General features: G+C 34.6%; 1 protein-coding gene across 3 annotated transcripts in view; it reads left to right on the top strand.

Annotated features, from left to right (window-relative positions):
• GRID2 (glutamate ionotropic receptor delta type subunit 2) overlaps positions 1-18,468 on the top strand; it is a 1,512,615-nt gene that overhangs the window by 1,201,085 nt on the left and 293,062 nt on the right. For all 3 annotated transcript variants that reach the window (XM_032239845.1, XM_032239843.1, XM_032239844.1), the window contains one exon: positions 3,427-3,565. In XM_032239845.1, the coding sequence (XP_032095736.1) occupies positions 3,427-3,565 (139 nt within the window). The remainder of the gene's footprint in view (positions 1-3,426; positions 3,566-18,468) is intronic.

Here is an 18,468-nt window from a genome sequence, read left to right as displayed (position 1 = left end):
ACCATTAAGGAATAGAGGAGCCCCCTCGAATCAGATAGGTTCAGAGTAACTGGGGCCTGTGACAAGACTAGATAATATTTATGAACAGAAAGAAGAAAGTCACATACAGAAAATGGAAGTGAAGTACAGAAACAGCTGGATTGGTTACAGCTCAACATCTGCCTTATTTGAACACAGTTTGAACAGTTGGTCACCTATAGTTGGCTGAAACTCTGTGTTTGGTACAAGAGGAGATTACAGCCTGTTTATACATCCAGTTAGGTCACACTTCGCTATGCATGAAGAAATCTTAAGGCCAAACTTAAAATATGTAAGGAGGTGTCCAGTCTACTTTCAAAGTATGTTTGGGATGTTTCCAGTTTAGACTATTAGGACAATGCCGTTACAAACATTTCTGTCTCTTGGTATGTAATTCATCTAGTGGGTATGTACCTAAGGGGTAAAATTGCTGGATTCTAAGATATTCATACATTAGTTTTCAAAGATTGTTTATCAAAATGATTGACTGAACCAATTTACAATCCCAACAACAGGGTACAAGCATGTTGATATTTCCATGTCCTTGCCAGTACTTGCTAATGTATATCTTTTTATTTTAATCATTCTGGTGGCTGTGGTGTGGTATATTTTATTTTGTATTTCCCTAAGAGTTAATGAGATTGCTACCTTTTCATATATTTATTGGTCAGTGGTTATCTTCTTTTATGAAACCTCTTATCCATTTTTCTGATTGTCATTTCCTTTATTCTTATCGATTTATAGCGATTTATAGTAGTTAATATTAGTTGATTATTTTTTGTTAGGTATATGTATTAGGACTCTCTTCTACTGTGGCTTGTCTTTTCACCCTCTTCATGGCATCTTTTTAGCTACGAAGTATTATTGCAGTCAAATTGTCAATCTTTTCTTTTGTGCTAACATGTTTTGTGCTGTGTTTAAGAAATCCTTTCTGCCCAAACTTGTGGATATATTCTCCTATATAATTTTCTAGCTTTATTGTTCACCTTTTATATTTATATCTATAGGCTGCTTGGTATTGATTTTTGTGTGTAGTATGAGTTAGGAGACAGGTTTCATTATTTTTCATACATATGTCTAATTGACCTAGAACTACTTAATGAAAAGACCTCCCTTTCATTATAGTACATACTTTAGTGCCAGCTGGGTATAAATCAAGTACCCGGGTATGCATGGATAACCTTCATTGATTTATTTGGTTTATCCTTGTACAAGTAACCAACTGTCTTAATTATTATATTAATCTATAGTCATCAAGATTCAGTTTTTTTCTTCTTCCTCAAGAGTTATCTTGGCAATTTTTGTCCTTTTGCAACTTGATATACACTTTACATTCAGCTTCATGCACATGTACTTGTGCACACACACATTCACACAACCTGGGATTTTTAATTGGAAATTCACTGACTGCATCTATAGATCAATTTGAGGAGAATTGATATCTTTACAGTATTAAATATCTTAATCAGTGAACATGCTATATCTTCATTTATTGAATTTTCTTTTATTTTACTCAAAAATAGTTTTGTAGTTTTTCATCTAGAGATCTCTCATATCTTTAAATGAGTTTATTCCTAGTTATTTGATCATCTAATGCTATTGGAAATGACATCTGTTTTTTAATTTTGTGTTGTAAGTGTCGCTGTTATATACAAATATAATCAATTTTTAAACATCGATTCTGTAACATAGTAAGCTGGTAACTAATTTGTTAATTTTTGTAATTTACCATTTGTTCTCTTGGATTTTCTACATACATATTTATATCATGTCTAATCCATGACTTGTTTCATTCTTTCCAATTCTTAACTACAATTTATTGGACTAGGAAGTCTAGCACAACCCCAATTCAATAGAAATGTTGCCAATTTGTATTCTTTAAGGCAGTCAAAAATTTTTATTTTATTAGTATGTATGATACATGATAAAAGTACTCTTTATAAAAATAAGAAACCATTTTTAAAGTTTCTAGTTTGCTGCATTATTTTTAGGTTTGTTTTGTTTTTGTTTTTCTAAGACTGGATGTTGAACTTTATCTGTACCTTTTCTTCATCTGCCAAGATTATCACATAATTCTTCTCTTTTAGTGCTAATGTAGTGAATTACAATGATTGATTTTTGAATGCCAAGCCAATTTTGCCTTCATATAATAAACCCAATCTGTTTGTTTTTTTATGCAATTCTCTATTTGCTAATTTATTTATCTTTTGCATCTACAATCCTGTGAGATTAGCCTGTAATTTCCTTTCCTTGGAATAATTTTGTCAGGTTTTGTTATCAAAATTGTGCTTTCTTTATAAAATGGATTGAATAGTGTCTTGTTTTTCTCTAACTTTAGGAAGGATTTGTGTACAAGTAAAGTTAATTACTCCCTCATATATTTGGTAGATTTTGTTAGTAAGGCCACCAGCCTTGCATATTGTGGTGGGTAAGTTTTAATTCTGGGTTGAAGTCTTTTGATAGTTACAAAACCATTCAAATTTTCTATTTCTTTGGGGAGAAACTTTTCCAGAAATTTGCCCATATCGTCTTAATTTTCAAACATATTGGCATAAACTTGTATGCAAGTTATCCTTCTGTTAACATCTGTAGCAATGTACTTTTTAAATTTCTGTAATATTTTAAACTTCTGTCAGATCAGCCTTCTTAATTATATTTCTTGTCTATTTTGTTAGTTTTTGCTCTTACTCATTTTATTACCTGTACTTGTTCAAATTTAATTTGCTGATTATTTTTAATGTCTTAAAATTTCTGAGTAGCTCAGGCTTCTTTTCCTATATATTACAGGCTATGAATTTCCCTCAGTACAATTTAGCTGCATCCATAAACTATCAAAACTTGTGAAATTTTGATATGGAACATACTTATTATCATCCTGTTCAAAGTACTTTTTATTTCTCTGGTGATTTTCCTTGACCCATGACTTAATTTCTCATCATTTGGGGATTTTCTTGTTGTGTCAGGCCCACCCTCATTCGGCAAGCCCTGGACCCCACTTTTGTTACCACCTAACCATTTAATGCTATTAATGGAAATCTGAAAATTTGCATTATATATAGGCATAGCAGTATTAATATCACCTAATGAATAATCAAGCCTTTGAAAGAAAGCATATACCTGTGATTGTAATAAAAGGGCAATTAATTACAGGATTGAACAAAAAGGAGGAAGAACTATCATTTAAACATGTTATACTAAATATTTATCATGCTTCTTTTGGCTGGGTCTCTCATAATCTCATAAAAGAGAATTAAATATGGAGTGATGAAAATATAGAGATCTATGTTGATGTTAAGCAGAATAATTTCTCACTACTTGAAAGTTAATTTGGTATTGAATATAGATGACTTCAGACTCTCCATAAATACATAGTTGATGTTCTTTTCATCTCTTTGCTTCTTTCTGCAGGTGGGGAGGTCCCGTATACGACTCTGGCTACCCGAATGATGATGGGGGCTTGGTGGCTATTTGCTTTGATTGTTATCTCATCTTACACGGCAAATCTTGCTGCTTTCCTCACTATCACACGCATTGAAAGTTCCATCCAGTAAGTAGACAATATTTCCATTAGCCACAAAGCATGAGAAATGATAGGAGTGGCCAAAGCTATCTGAGAATAAGTATATGGTGTCTTATAATAAATTTACAACTTCCCTTTGAGTAAAGGATCAATTTTGTGTTACTGAAGAGCATCACTGGTTAGTCCAAGTCCTGAAAATGCAGTATCGGTAGAACATTTTTTATAAAATAAAATTTTGGCTACAATTTAAATGTTGCTTCCCACATTTTCCTGGAAGGATAACACATCTTCAGAATTTTAATGTCCACAAAGAATGACTATGTATGACTAACATTGTAAAAAGGAAAAAAAAAAAAAGAGTCATACTTAAAAGAAAATCTTTGCATTGAGTCTGTCCCATTATGTACTGTCAGAATAAATAGTTGAATAGATATAGATATTTGAGAGCTAGATTAATGATTAGGGGTTGGGGAATAGCACATTCTGTTTTTCTTTTCATTACCTTATACTTCATGTGGTCCTTATTGCTGCTATTTACTAGCTGCAGTTGAATGGTAGGAAATAGACATTAACTATGGTGCACTTATTTAAATCCTAAACCAGTGTCTCAATTCACAAATGCCATTGCCCTCAGCCCTTAGAGCCCAAGGGCCTTTTATCCACCACAATCAGTTTTGCTTTTGTGGCTTCATGCTATAATATCACACCACAATGTAATTTCTGCCTTATTAGAACATAATGTCCTAAATATTGTTTTTAAAAATTTTCCTGAACATGTTTTATTCATCCAAAAACAAGGCAGTTTGAATTTTCCTAAAGTTAAACACTCATTTCTCAAAAAGCTGGCAATTCAATATCAGAATAATTAGATATGTCAGGGAATTCATTAGGAATGTAACTTGTTTGGAAAAGAAAATATGAGTGTATTTTTTCTAAAAAAAGAATGTAAATTATATTCATTAGTAGCCCTAAAACTTTTATAGCATAATATCAAAAAATAAAATTAAGAATTAATTATCTATAAATAAGGTATTTTTTCAATTTGCTCATTATACAAATTGAAACTCCCATATAAAACTAGTAATGCTAACAGGTAGTCAATTATTTTATCCATTCATAAAAATGATGTTTCTAGTTTCTCTCATCAAATCATGCTGCTCAAGTTGTTTTCCAATTATTCCTTTGATGCAGAACCTTCATTTCCCCCAACTTATTGTCTGTGTAACCAGGTCTATGTGTGACCTAAATTATAAATCATACAGAGTGAAACTTATACCACTGATGGAAAGCTTAAACTGGTGACCCCATAAGCATCATACCTTAAGCAATAGGAAAATGATTACAACAGCCCAACCAAAAGATCAATGAAATTATTAAGAATATGAAAATAATAATAAAAATGTATTGATCACTTATAAAATGCCAGATTTTGTGATGCATTAGCTCGTTTAAAACTTATCTTCATAAATATATACTATCAATAACTCATTTTATAAATGACAAAACTAAAGTTGAGAGCATAAGTAACTCACCAAAGTCTGCAGCTAGTAAGTGACTGAGTAAAGACCAACCTTAAATCTGGTTCCTGAGCCTACATTCTAACACATCATGTTAGTTCCCATATGACACTTGAACCTGAATTTCTATATGGACCTTAGTTTTTCAAGAACACAAGAAAAAACTTGTCATAGCATTTTCCATTGCTAAGAGATATAAAGGATGAAATTCTCCAAATCCTCAACTGGTCTGAGGAAATAGTATCAAAAGTTAGGTGACTTGTGTTGTAGGCATGTAGGCATATATCCCAACGTATATTACGTCTATGATTGGTATCTACGATTCAGGGTAAGACTTTGGCAAATCCAATCGATAGAAGCCATTTTAAGAAAAATAGTTTAATTGTCAAATAAAAATCAAACATATTTAAGATATACAATGTGATGACTCAGTATATATGTCCATTGTGAAATAATTACCACAGTCAAATACATCACTCATGCTGTGCATTAGATTCCCACAACTTGTTCATCTTCTAACTGAAAGTTCATACCCTTTGACCAACATCTCCCCATTTTCCCTGTGCTCTAGCTCCTAGCAACCACCATTCTACTCCTCCTTCCAAGAGTTTGACTTTTCTAGATTCTACAGATAAGTGATATCATATAATATCTGTCTTTCTGGGTTTGGCTCATTTCACCTAGTGTAACATATTCCAAGTTTATCCATGTTGTTGCAAATGGCAAATAGCAAAATAGTTTTTAAAGATGAAAATGGAGTATTTTATTTCATTAATATATTTCTTATCAATTAGGTTGAACATGTCGCATTTTGGGCATCCTTAAAGCTGAAAATCTATGTAGTTCACATCTGACTTTATTTTTAACTAAATAAATTATGAAAACTTTAATGAAATAACTGATCCTATACAATAAACAACAACTATCATAAAAGCAGACAAAAAATTATGGTTAACATTGACTGAGAATTTATAATGAGCCAGAAGTTAAGTATGTTACAGGTATTATCTCACTTCTTCCACAGAATAACCTTAATAATACAAGTACTCCTCTTATTGCCATTTTATGGATGAAGAAACAGGGATTTGGAAGATAATGCTTAAGATTACACACTCAATAAGTGTCAGAGTTGAGAGTCCAACCCACATCAATGAGATACCAATCCATGGCCTTATCTGTTGAATTCTTTTTTTTTTTTTTTAATCTAGTGGTGGTTCCTTGAATTTGCTTGATCTGATATTTCTCTGAGGTTGCAGACATTGTGGTGTCTGTAAATCTGACTTATTTAGTTATTACTAACTTTGCCAGCACCAGTTTTTATCTAGACGTTTATGCAATAGCAGTGGGAACAGAAGCCTGTCTCAAATTTTTACATCCATAGGTTTATCTAAAAGTAAAACCTAATGGAAAAAGATTGTAATTTCACACGATGTTTCCCTCAAGGGTAGTTCTACTACCCAAAGTAACTGAGCATTCATTTTTTAAAATATTATTCCTTTCCAATGCCAGCTGGCATTATTAAAAGTCATCGGTGGGTATAATGAATCTCTACTTCCTTCTAGTATTATCAGTGCACTAATTTTGGAAGGAGAGAAGCAGAGCCAAATAAGTTAAAAGAAGCCAGATTTCCTCCCCAAATTTAAAGATATCTTCTAATTTCATGCCTCAACAGTGTTGGTAAACATAATTGCCTGCAGTGTTTACTTAGAAACGTTCAAAGTTTCATTTGTAACTAATGCCAAAGTTTCTTGGAAAACTCTGTCTAATTTTTCTTAGAAGAGACAACCTTTTTTTCACAGTATCATTCAATAGTCATGCTTCTTAACCATTTACATTAATAATATTTGCTCATCACTAAGTGAAGCTGCAGTCCATGTTAATACATTTTTCCAGCCCAAGTTTCCTGTGCCATTGGCAAACACATACCAACGATAGCTTCTTTCCAAAATTCAGTGTTGCTTCTGCAGACTGTGATGGGCAGAGGTGGTTAAAGGAATATTGGCGAAGGGGAGAGAGAGAGACAGGGCGGGGGCAGGGAGAGAAACCAGCTTTTTTGAGTTGATGATTGACAGAAACTCTTGTAGTTTGGTAGGAGAAATCAAATAGATTTATTTTGGAAAAGCTGAATAATTTCATAAAATTTTGCCCTATTTTCAAAATTTGATATCTATGGGGCATCTACTGCAACTGGCACTTGTTTAATGAAAGTTTTGAAAGGGAGTTTTCCCTGAAAAAGACAACCCATAAGTTTAATTTTATATCCCTTCAATGATAGGGGCAGCACAACATAACCATGTTCCGTGGTTTAATATGATGTAATGTGACAGAGTATGACACAGTTCAGTTTTTAAAGGAAAAAAAATGCCATTTCCACAAGACTCTCATGACAATTTGGACCTTTTCATTCCCACTGAGAGGTGACAACATATATTTAATTGTTTTCAAACACCTAGAAAATGGAATGTATTTTTTTGTCTTGATAACTAGACTAATAGTGGCAATGGTGAAATGAAGCATGCGAAGCTTTGAAGGTACTTCAGCGTAAGCACTGGGTAATAGCATCATCAACATTAATCGTTTACCTTTAGTATAATATTACTTTCAAAAAGCTACCTAGTTCACATTAATAACTTCAGAATCAGATTGGTCTTTGGTGATGAAACTTGAGTTTTTTTCATTCCCAGAAGCTGCAAGTAAACTTGGATTTACTTAAAGGGATCCCAATATCCTACCATATTTTTATGTTTAATGCTTTCATTCTCCATAATGCTTAAGGTTGGAGTAAAGAAAATATTGAAATAATGCTTCCACTGAATCAAACTAATCTGGGATAACATTGCTTTCCAAATTGACACAGAAAGAGATTTATAAATATTATATTAATATAGAAGACCCCTTTTTCTCTAGCATATCGGTAACAGGATTTTTGCCCTCACTTTGGTCTACATTTTGAAAAGGAAATAATTATTGAGCAATTTTTTTCTAAGTGTTCACAGGTGAGTACGATCCAATTGTGCTTAGAAATTTAAGTATCACCAAATTTTGGTACTAAAGCCTGGGGACAGAGAGAATGGTAGCAAGTGACAGGTGCTCTGTAAAGAAAATAAAGGTGGGACTAAATAGTTGAGGGCATGGTGAGACTTGTAAAAGAATTTGAAATTTTTCCTGGAGGAAATGGAGGGTGACATTATTGTAGAAAGACAGCTTTATCTATGGAGAGAGGACATGTGGGAGGGAGAAAATGTAGAAGTGTATGGGAGGTCATTAAAAGTATCTAATGCATGTATATTTTCAGCAATTAACTACCATATCTCTACTTGACACTAGTACGTCTCTACTTTTTTCAAGGGCTACTTAATTTGAGAATACGTAGAGGATTAAGGGTAATTTAGAAATTTGGCTTAAGAAACTTTATGTTTCTTGGCTAACATTTACATTTGTAGTGGATGTAAGGATATTGCCTCAGTTAATTTTAAGATATTTAAAGAGAGGATGTTGTTTACTACATTGTAGTTAACCAAGCAAAAGACAGTGACTAATGAGGAAATTCTAGAAATGACTCTGGTTAGGTTGCTCTTCATATGCAATTTTACAGAAAAGTTGCATCTCAAGGTCTACTACTCTTGGGCCCCATCCTGCCCCTCACTTTTAGCTTTGAATCAAAAAAGAAGTTAAATTTATTTTTATGCAAGTTTGAATGCATTTTTTTCCTGATTGTAAAAGTAAAACAAGACTGTTTTGAGAAAATAGGAAAGTACAGTAAGATTTTGAAAGACAAAGCATTAATAATCCATAAACTGTCGTGGGGCAATAAGTTCTGTGTGTGTGTGTGTGTGTGTGTGTGTGTGTGTGTGTGTGTGTGTGTAGAGAGAGAGAGAGATGGAGTTTCAATCTTGTTGCCCAGGCTGGAGTGCAATGGCGGGATCTGGGCTCACTGCAACCTCCACCTCCTAGGTTCAAATGATTCTCCTGCCTCAGCCTCCTGAGTAGCTGAGATCACAGTCTCCTACCACAATGCCCAGCTGATTTTTTGCATTTTTCGTAGAGACAGGGTTTCACTATGTTGACCAGGCTGATCTCGAGCTCCTGACTGCAGGTGATCCATCTGCCCCGGCCTCCCAAAGTGCTTGAACCACCGCACCTGGACGAGTTCTGTTAATATTTGAACAAACTTTCTTATAACTTTTTTATTTTGCAGTTGTTATATATGCACAGGAAGTTTCAAAATATATAGTACAGAGTGGTATCATGTTCTCTTCTCTCTGTTTCCCCCAATTTTTGCTTATTAACTGATTGTACTATAAAATCAGAACCAGGAAATTGACATTGGTACAATGTGTACAAATAGTTCTGCAACATTTTATTATATATGTAGATTCCTGTAACCACCACAATCAAGGTACAGAACTATTCCATCACAGCAAAGATCTCTCTCATTTACCCCTTTATAGTCACTTGCACCTTTTCTTACCAACCCCAACCCCTGGTAACTACTACTGTGTTCTTCCTTTCTCTAATTTTTTCATTTCAAGAGTATGATATAGGTTGAATCATAGAGTATGTGGCCTTTTGAAAATGGCTTTCTTATTGACTCAGCATAATATCCTTGAGATCTACCCAAGTTGTTGTATGTAATAGTTCATTGCTTTTTATTGCTGAGTAGCAGTCCATGTTATGGATGTACCACAGCTGGTTTAGCAATTTACTTATTGAATGACATTTTTATTGTTTCAAGTTTTGGGCTATTATATATAAAGCTGCTAAGAACATTTATGTGACAGCTTTCTGTGGATTTTTCGTTTGTTTGTTTGTTTCTCTGGCATAAATGTCCAGGAACACAATTGCTATGTCATGTGGTAAGTGTATGTTTGGTTTTTAAGAAACTGCAATTTCCAGAGTGGCTGTACCACTTTGTGTTTCTACCTGCATAGTATGAGAGATCAAAGATGTCTACATCTCTTCCAGCATTTGGTGGTATCACTATTTTTTTTAAAAGCTATGCTGATAGGTATGTGGTAATGTCTCATTGTGGTTTTAATTTATATTTTCTTATTGTGTAGTGGTATTAAACATCTTTTCATGGACTTATGTTTAACCCTTATCATCTTCCATAAAAGGTGTTTTCATGCTTGTTGCCTGTTTTCTAATTAGGTTGTTTGTTTACTATTAAGAGTCCTTCACATAGTTCACACACAAAGGCTTTGTCATATAGGTGGTTTGCAAATACCTTCTCCTGGTCTGTAGTAGCTTGTCTTTTCATCCTCTTTACAAGGTTCATCATAGAACAAAAGTTTTAAAAGTTGATGAAGTTCAATTTATCATTTTTTTTTTTATTTTATGGATTGTGCTTTTGGTTTCATGTCTGGGACTTTTCAGTAAGTCTTAGATTCTTAAGATGTTCTCCTATTTCTTCTAGAAGTTTTATAATTTTGGCCAGGCGCAGTGGCTCATGCCTGTAATCCCAGCACTTTGGGAGGCCTGGGGGGCAGATCACAAGATCAGGAGTTCGAGACCAGCCTGGCCAACATGTGAAACCCTGTCTCTACTAAAAACACAAAAAATTAGCCTGGCATGGTGGTGTGCATCTGTAATCCCAGCTACTTGGGAGGCTGAGGCAGGAGAATGTTTAACCTGGAAGGCGGAGGCTGCAGTAAGCCAAGATCACGCCACTGTACTCCAGCCTGGGTGACAGATCGAGACTCTGTCTCAAAAAAAAAAAAAAAAAAAAAAAAAAGTTTTGTTGTTTTACATTACACATTTAAATATTTAATCCATTTTGAGTTAATTTTGTATAAAGTGCAAGGTTTAGGTTTTTTTTGACTATGGATATTCAGATGCTCAAGGAGCATTGCTGAAAAGACCATCTTTTCTTCATTGGATTGTTTTGCACCTTTGTAAAAAAAAAATATAATAATTTGTTGGCCATACTATGTGAGACAGTTTCTGTGATCCTATCTTGTTTCATTAATCTAGGTTGGGTGTCCTGCTGCCAGTAATGTGGTTTTGACTCCTGTGTCTTGAAATTGAATAGAGTGATTCTTTCCACCTAGTATTTTTTTCAGAATCATTTTAGGTATTCTAGTTTCTTCATCTTTTTATTATAAATTATAGAATAATCTTATCTATATCTACAAATCATACTGCTGAAATTTTGAAGGAATTCCATTACATCAATTGGAGAGAGAATTCACATCTTTAATATGCTGAGTCTTCCAGTCTGTAAACATATTATGTCTCTCCACTTACTTAGATCTTTGATTTATCAACATTTTATGATTTTCATTATACAAGTCTTATACATGTTTTGTTAGATTTATACCTAGGTATTTCTTTTTCTCGAGTAATTGTAAATGTTACTGGTATCTCAATCCATTTGTGCTGCCACAACAAAATACCTAGGACTGAGTAATTTATAAAGAATAGAAATTTATTTCCTCGCAGTTCTGGATGCTGGAAAGTCCAATTATCAAGGTGCCAGCAGGTTCAGAGTCTGGTGAGGGCCAGGTTTCTGCTTCCAACACGGTACCTTCACTGCTGTGCTGTGTCCTCACATGACAGAAGGGATGGAAAGTCAAAAGGGGCTAAACTTATTCCGTCAGACTTTTCTAGAAGGAACTAATCCAACCCGTGATAGCAGAGCCTTCATGGCCTAATTGTCCCCGAAAAGTCCGCCTTTAATATTGTTGAGCTGGGGATTAAGTTTCAATATGAATTCTGGAACGGACATAAGTATTAAAACCATAGCAATTGAATTTTTAGTTTTGGTTTTCACATATTCATTACTAGGATACAGAAATACAATTGTTTTTTGTCTGCTGATTTTATCCTGTAATCTTGCTAAGCTCATTTATTAGTTCTAGGAGTTTCTGGTAGGTTCTTTGGGATTTTCTAGGTACAATTTATGCCATTTACAAAATTAGGTGGTTGTATCCTTTTTCTTTCTCATCTCTATACCTTTCATTTTCTATTTTGCTTTTTCTTTGCTGGCTAGAACTTCCATCTGTCAAATTAAGAAAGTGAACATCTCACTTTGTTCCTGATCTTGCTGGAAAAGCATTCCATCTTTCACTGTTAGGTATGACATTATCTGCAAAGAGTTTTTGTTGTTGTTGTTGTTGTTGTTGTTTTTTTTTTTTTTTTTTTTTTGAGGCGGAGTTTTACTCTTGTGACCCAGGCTGGAGTGCAATGGCGCGATCTTGGCTCACCGCAACCTCTGCCTCCTGAGTTCAGGCAATTCTCCTGCCTCAACCTCCTGAGTAGCTGGGATTACAGGCACGCGCCACCATGCCCAGCTGATTTTTTGTATTTTTAGTAGAGACGGGGTTTCACCATGTTGACCAGGATGGTCTCGATCTCTTGACCTCATGATCAACCCACCTCAGCCTCCCAAAGTGCTGGGATTACAGGCTTGAGCCACCGCGCCCGGCTGCAAAGAGTTTTTTATTGTAGATGTTATTTTTCAACTTAAGGAAGCTCTATTCCTAATTTTCCATATGTTTTTCATCATGGATAGGTGTTGGACTTTGAAAAATGCCTTTATTTTTTATTGATTCGTATGCTTGGGTGATTTTTCTTTATTAGCTTGTTTAGTGGATTACATCATTTGTTTAAAAAACTATTTTTAAAATAAGGTAGAGGCTAACTATATTCCCCTCTTCTATTTCTTCTCTATCTTTTTCTCCAAGTCTTGATTTTCTTCCCTTTATTGATATGAGTCAATAAAAGATCATGCCTGTCCCTGCCTGCTGCTTCACATCTTATTTTCTTTTCCCTTACCTTAACTATTGCCCCTCTTTCTCCATCCTTTTCCCATTGCAGTTTATCCACTGCAGTGTGGAGTCCAGACCTTTACCTTTTTCTATCCTCAAAATTGGCTTAAAAAACTTTATTATTACTTCATCCAATCAAGATTACTACAGCTCCATTAGCAAAGCATATTGAGCCCTTCTGGTCCATTCACATTTCTGTCCAGCGGCACCAATGAACTCTCACACTTTTTCATGCTTCAATCAAACCAGACTCATGGGACTGCATGCCTCTCTGGAACTTTATATGCTCTTCTCTCTCCCTGAAGTGCCTCAAAACCCCCTTCTCCTCTGGTATCTTTTATTTTTCCAGTCATAATTAGTCATTACTACACATATACCTGCTCTTTGAGATTTTAAATTCTTCAAAAGCAAAGAATAGGTTATATTCATCTTGGTACTGCTACAGTGGCTGTCGGAGTACCTGGCAATAGTATGAATAAAAGCAGCTAACCTGTCTTGAGTGCGTGCTATGTGACAGCTAGTTTTCTAAATACTTTGCAAGGGCTTTCTCATTTAGTCTTCATAATAGCCCCATGAGAGATATGTTATTATCATCTCTATTTTGTAAATGATGAAACTAAAAGCTAGTAAACTCAGGCAATCTAGCATTAGAACTTTTTACCAGGGGAACATATCGTTTGCCAATTACAAATACAGTAAACCTTTATTTATGAAATAAATAAATGAATAAATGACATCCATAAGGGTGACTATAAGTTTCTTAGAAAATAAAGAAAGCTTTGTAGGAAAGAATGAATGGCAGCAGTATGTTTAGCTAAGTTAATTCCAGGTATTTCTAAGTTATGTGGCATCCAAAAAATAGTAATGGGAGACTAGATTCAAACAAATCTGCATTCAAATTATTTGACACTTAATAGCTCAATGATCTTGTCAGGATTCCGTAATTATTATAAGCCTTATTTTCCCTAACAGTAAAAAGGGGAACAGATTCAATGTCATTAATCTAGTGTAAAGATTCAATGAAAAAAATAAAAGCCAAAGGGCATGATTAGCACAGTTCCTGGACATCCCTTATCTCACATTTGCTTCGATTCTTCTACATGTTCTCCAGGCACTCATGTAGATTCCTTGGACTGTCTTTCTCTCTGTCCCCATTTTTCATGGTGTTTTTATCATTTTGACCACAATTCCATACATTAATTGTTCCTTTGACCAAATTCACCTACACCTCAGAGTTCCTTGCTGATGAGCTTCTGTTTCTGACACAGTTGTCACCACCCTACCTATGGTCTATTTTGCTGAGAGTTGTCTTTCTGCCCTGCTACTTAATCCTTTCATTGCCCGAAAGGTAAAGGCAAAACAAACAAACAAAAATCTGATGCATCTGCAAGCCTTATCTGAATTTAGTCATAAATAAGGACTTGGAAGAATGATTCACTATGTTATGTCACCTTAGCTAGTGACTAACTAGTACTGAAGTCAGGTTGTTACTGATAAAGACTGGCAAGATCCCTGGGTCAGGATACATATTTGCCAGGCAAGTTTTCTCTCCTAACTTATCTTTATTTACCCCTCTCATAATACAGCATTCAAAATTCACTTATTCTGTATAGCCTTGCCACATATTCATAACTACATTTGGTGTCTCCCTTTTGTGAGCCACTTCACATCTACCTCAGTTACGCCTGTATTGGAATATTATTCTACTTGTCTTACTTCCCTATTAAAATACATATTCTTGAGGGTTGTTTTATCACCTTTGTACCAGTTCAGTGCCTTATGCAGTGTATCGCGTGAGTACTTAGTTGGTAACAAGTAAATATTCACTCACTGAGTGAACCAGAAAGAAATTTTTAGAATCTGACCTGAGAGTTTGAAACTCCATGACTTGTGTGTAACCCATTAAAAAAATTATATAGAACTATGAAAGATATGTCTCTGTCCTATTATTCAAGGATAAGAGAAGAAACCCAAAATGGTATGCTTTCTAAGTATTCTTTGTGTCACCCACGCACACTTCAGACTTCCAGTAGGAGCCTTTTTTATAGCTCTCAGTGGGGAATTGGATACTTTATTAGGAGCAGCCAAAATCAAGGTGGATGAAGTGGCAAGGCCTGGCTTATACTGCCTTTATGTTTCATTTTAATACAGAATTGTATAGGCTTAGCTCCAGAACACACACGCGCTGCAGCAGAGGAAGACATTCATCTCCTTACTCTGTGTCATTAGTGCTGAAAAGGCTTGCTGTCCTAGCACTTAAGCGCTACAGTGATGGATGTTTTCCAAACATACAGCCATCTAGATGTCATAGACAGAATTTTGTCTTTCTTTTGGAAAAAAATTAAAACTTCCTAGAAGTATATGGGTCTTTCAAAGCCACCTTTCAGTGAGCATTTAATTAAAAGTTGTCTCACACTCTGTCTGTGGCTCCCAGGAACAGGGCTATATCAGCATTTCCATAGACTCTGTTTACACTGAGCTCTCCAGGACAAAAACTTTGGCAGTTTAATAATCTTCCACAGCTTCTAAGATGATCTTCTTCTGAACAAGCAGAATCATTCTAGACAAATCAAATCCTTCTCTTTTTCTCTTTCTTCCCAATCTTCTTCCTTAAAGCCTAGAAACCTGTTAAGTACGGTACTCAGGAATATAAATTCCTGTCTCTTTTCCATTTCCTGTTATTTTCCTTCCTCACTGAAGTCTGCTGAATAAATAAATTCTATCTACCACAAACTTATAGATATGTTTTTTTAAAAAAAAACGCTATACTTGGTGTATGCTGTTTAGTCATTCTGGAGGACATAGTTTGAGTATGGAGCATGCTTTTGTGAAATTAATGGGGGAAGAGTAGTGATGAAAATCAGCAAGACTGGAGTTGCCAAGCAAGGCTGTTTGACAGAAGAATGCTATTAAAGGAGACTGAAGACAGTTTCAAGTCTCTTTTCTCCTACCAAAAATTAAGGCTAATTTTAAAAACACTTTGCACTTCAGTTTTTTGTCTTTAAAAAAAGTGATCCAATTCTTTACTCACTGCAGAAATGTTTGTTCCACAGATTGAATAATGTTATTTTCCATGTCTCTTCAGCCATACAATTCTATATCAACTATACCAATGAGGTAACTTATTAAACAAGGTCTGAGATAAAACTGATACTCACATGAAAACCTGAACAACAGATATCTTAAGTTGAAAGGGAAACCTGAAAAAAAAAAAAGCTTTTTTGTCATATGTCTTATTTTCTTTTTCTGTTTCTCTATTTCCAGTCTCCCCTTTGTTTCCCTGGCTTCCCCGTCATGCCAGTGATCTTGGTGTGCTGACCTCCACACTCTATACTAAGCACCTGTTTGACCCCATTAGTTATCTGATGCTCTTAGTTCCTCCACAGCTCCTGTCATCTAAACATATTCAATTTATTTTAATGGCTTTCTCCTCCACTTCTACACACACTCACACATACACACATGCACACACACATACACACATGCACGCACGCACACACACACACACACACACACACACACACACACACACACCTGCTACAGCCCCCATTTCTCAAGCCCTTATACTAAGGAGGGATGATGCTAAATAAGAGCCAAGTACCCTAGCTAATGGCAAGTGGTGAGGAAGGTGAGGAATAAGGTCTAAAGCTGGCTGGGTGGGCTGGATTTATTCAGATGATGATTATCATTTTCTTAGAGGGATGCTACAGAGTTCTCAAGATTTGCCGTTGACTTGGGAGTGGGGAGCACATTTGCAGAACAGTTTGGGCATTTATAATCATGAAGTAACAGTTAATAAGACCTGCCTCTAAGACATCAAGATATGTATTTAATACCAACTTTCACTGAAATTCCTCAAAAAGGAAATATCACTTACTTGAGAATAGAGGATAATTTATCTGAATCATTCTAAGAATTAAAATAAAGAAATTATTTTGAGAAATTCACAGACCTACTAGATTGAAAAGAGGAATGTATCTTTTACATTTGGAAAATGTTAAGTGATCAGTAGAAACTTGGTCCCTGTTCCGTGTTATGAAGAGCCAGGATTTTTGGTTTCAGTCATATTCTTTAGATACTTCACTGAAACTTTGACCTTCTCCCTTACTTTGACAATAATGTTTCACGGTGTCTTTAAATAGGCTATTAAATTAACCTCATGGTAACTTATTTCTCCTAGTCTTTTATTTCCCACTATGAAATTTTTGATAGTATGATTAATGTTTTTGAGCTCCTCAAAAGATCTTATAGAGGAAAAAATACAAAATATTATTGATTCCTCATTTGAATACACACTGTATTTTATTTGGGTCATTGTTTCATGTAGCATTATTATGTATTATCGTTTCAGAGCTTGTTAGTAGGCCATATGCAAGGTAGTGATCAATGGTTCAATGTCAGCCTTGGAGGGTATATTGAATAATTTTTTTCCATAAGTCAGCATTAGTCTTGCTTCTAATTAACATTTTCAGTGTCGATTTGAAGTATGGAATAGGGAGTAAGCTTATTAAATATGCAGACTACTCTGTATTGAGTAGGGGTGCTTATTGACTACACTGTAAGAATGTATAAGGACCTTGACAAATTAAACAAGGTAATTAGAGTATGATGAAGTTTAATAGGGCAAATAGGTGATAATTCGCTCAGAGATGGGAAAAACAATGTGTGTGTGTATATTTGTGTATGTCTGTGACAGCTTCAGCTTAAACCATCTGTCAATTATAAATTTGCAAGGTGGCATTAATGTTCATTTTTAAATCATTAAATCATTAAAATGATCAGAGTCACCTAGCAGCATGTAAGTTGTTTAAGCCTTTTAAAGACTACCATGACCTACTTAGAAGGTTCACAAATTATACAAAAATTATAATACAAGAGAAAAAAAAAGGCTTAGTTTATAACAGCATAAAAAATGGAAGTAATATATCTTACGGATAACAACTAAAAGATTTTAGTATTTAATTTGACAAAGAGAAGGCTAAAGGAGGAAAATGAAAAAGAAGTGTTTTATTTCATAGAGAAATATTGTACTAGAGGTAGTATGCAGGTATTGTCCATTTTCACTGAGAACAAAATAGTGTTTTCTGTGAAACATGAGATTTTGGAGATAAACACAAGGACTCCCTTGTGTTAAGTTTTCTAAGTCACTAGATTTTCATATAAAAAAACATGAAGTCAGTTTTAGAGGCTGGCTAATGTGCTTTAAGATACCTAATCATATTATATAATGCCTCTGGTAACTCTTTAACCTCTCTGTTATTATGATTGTTTTTTAATGTTTTTGTTAATGCCATTTAACAATCTGATTCTTCCAAAGAAATTAATGAGAATTAGTGAAGTCCTTCCTGAATTTTCAAGGATACAGGAAAATGAATATCCCCTATTTCACTATTGAAGTCTATTGCATTATTCAAGGGTATCATTTTAACATAAATTTTACAATCAGCCTGTAATCAATGGTAATGTAGTAAAATGCTGGCCATGAAATTTAAGATAATTTCATATTTCTTCTTAGTGTCTTGTGGTAAATAAGTATTGCAGCTTTTTCATGATATATAAAAAAGAAGCTATACGTGCTTTGTACCATGCACAGGAAAACTACAGGGTAATTGAATGTACAGAATACTAGGACCATTGATGGTGA

The sequence above is a fragment of the Sapajus apella genome, unplaced genomic scaffold (genome assembly GCF_009761245.1).
Source record: "Sapajus apella isolate SASKATOON/1434 unplaced genomic scaffold, GSC_monkey_1.0 scaffold45, whole genome shotgun sequence".
Taxonomy (NCBI): Eukaryota; Metazoa; Chordata; class Mammalia; order Primates; family Cebidae; genus Sapajus; species Sapajus apella.
Note: the sequence above shows the minus strand (reverse complement) of the source record. Positions and strands in the feature narration are given on the sequence as shown.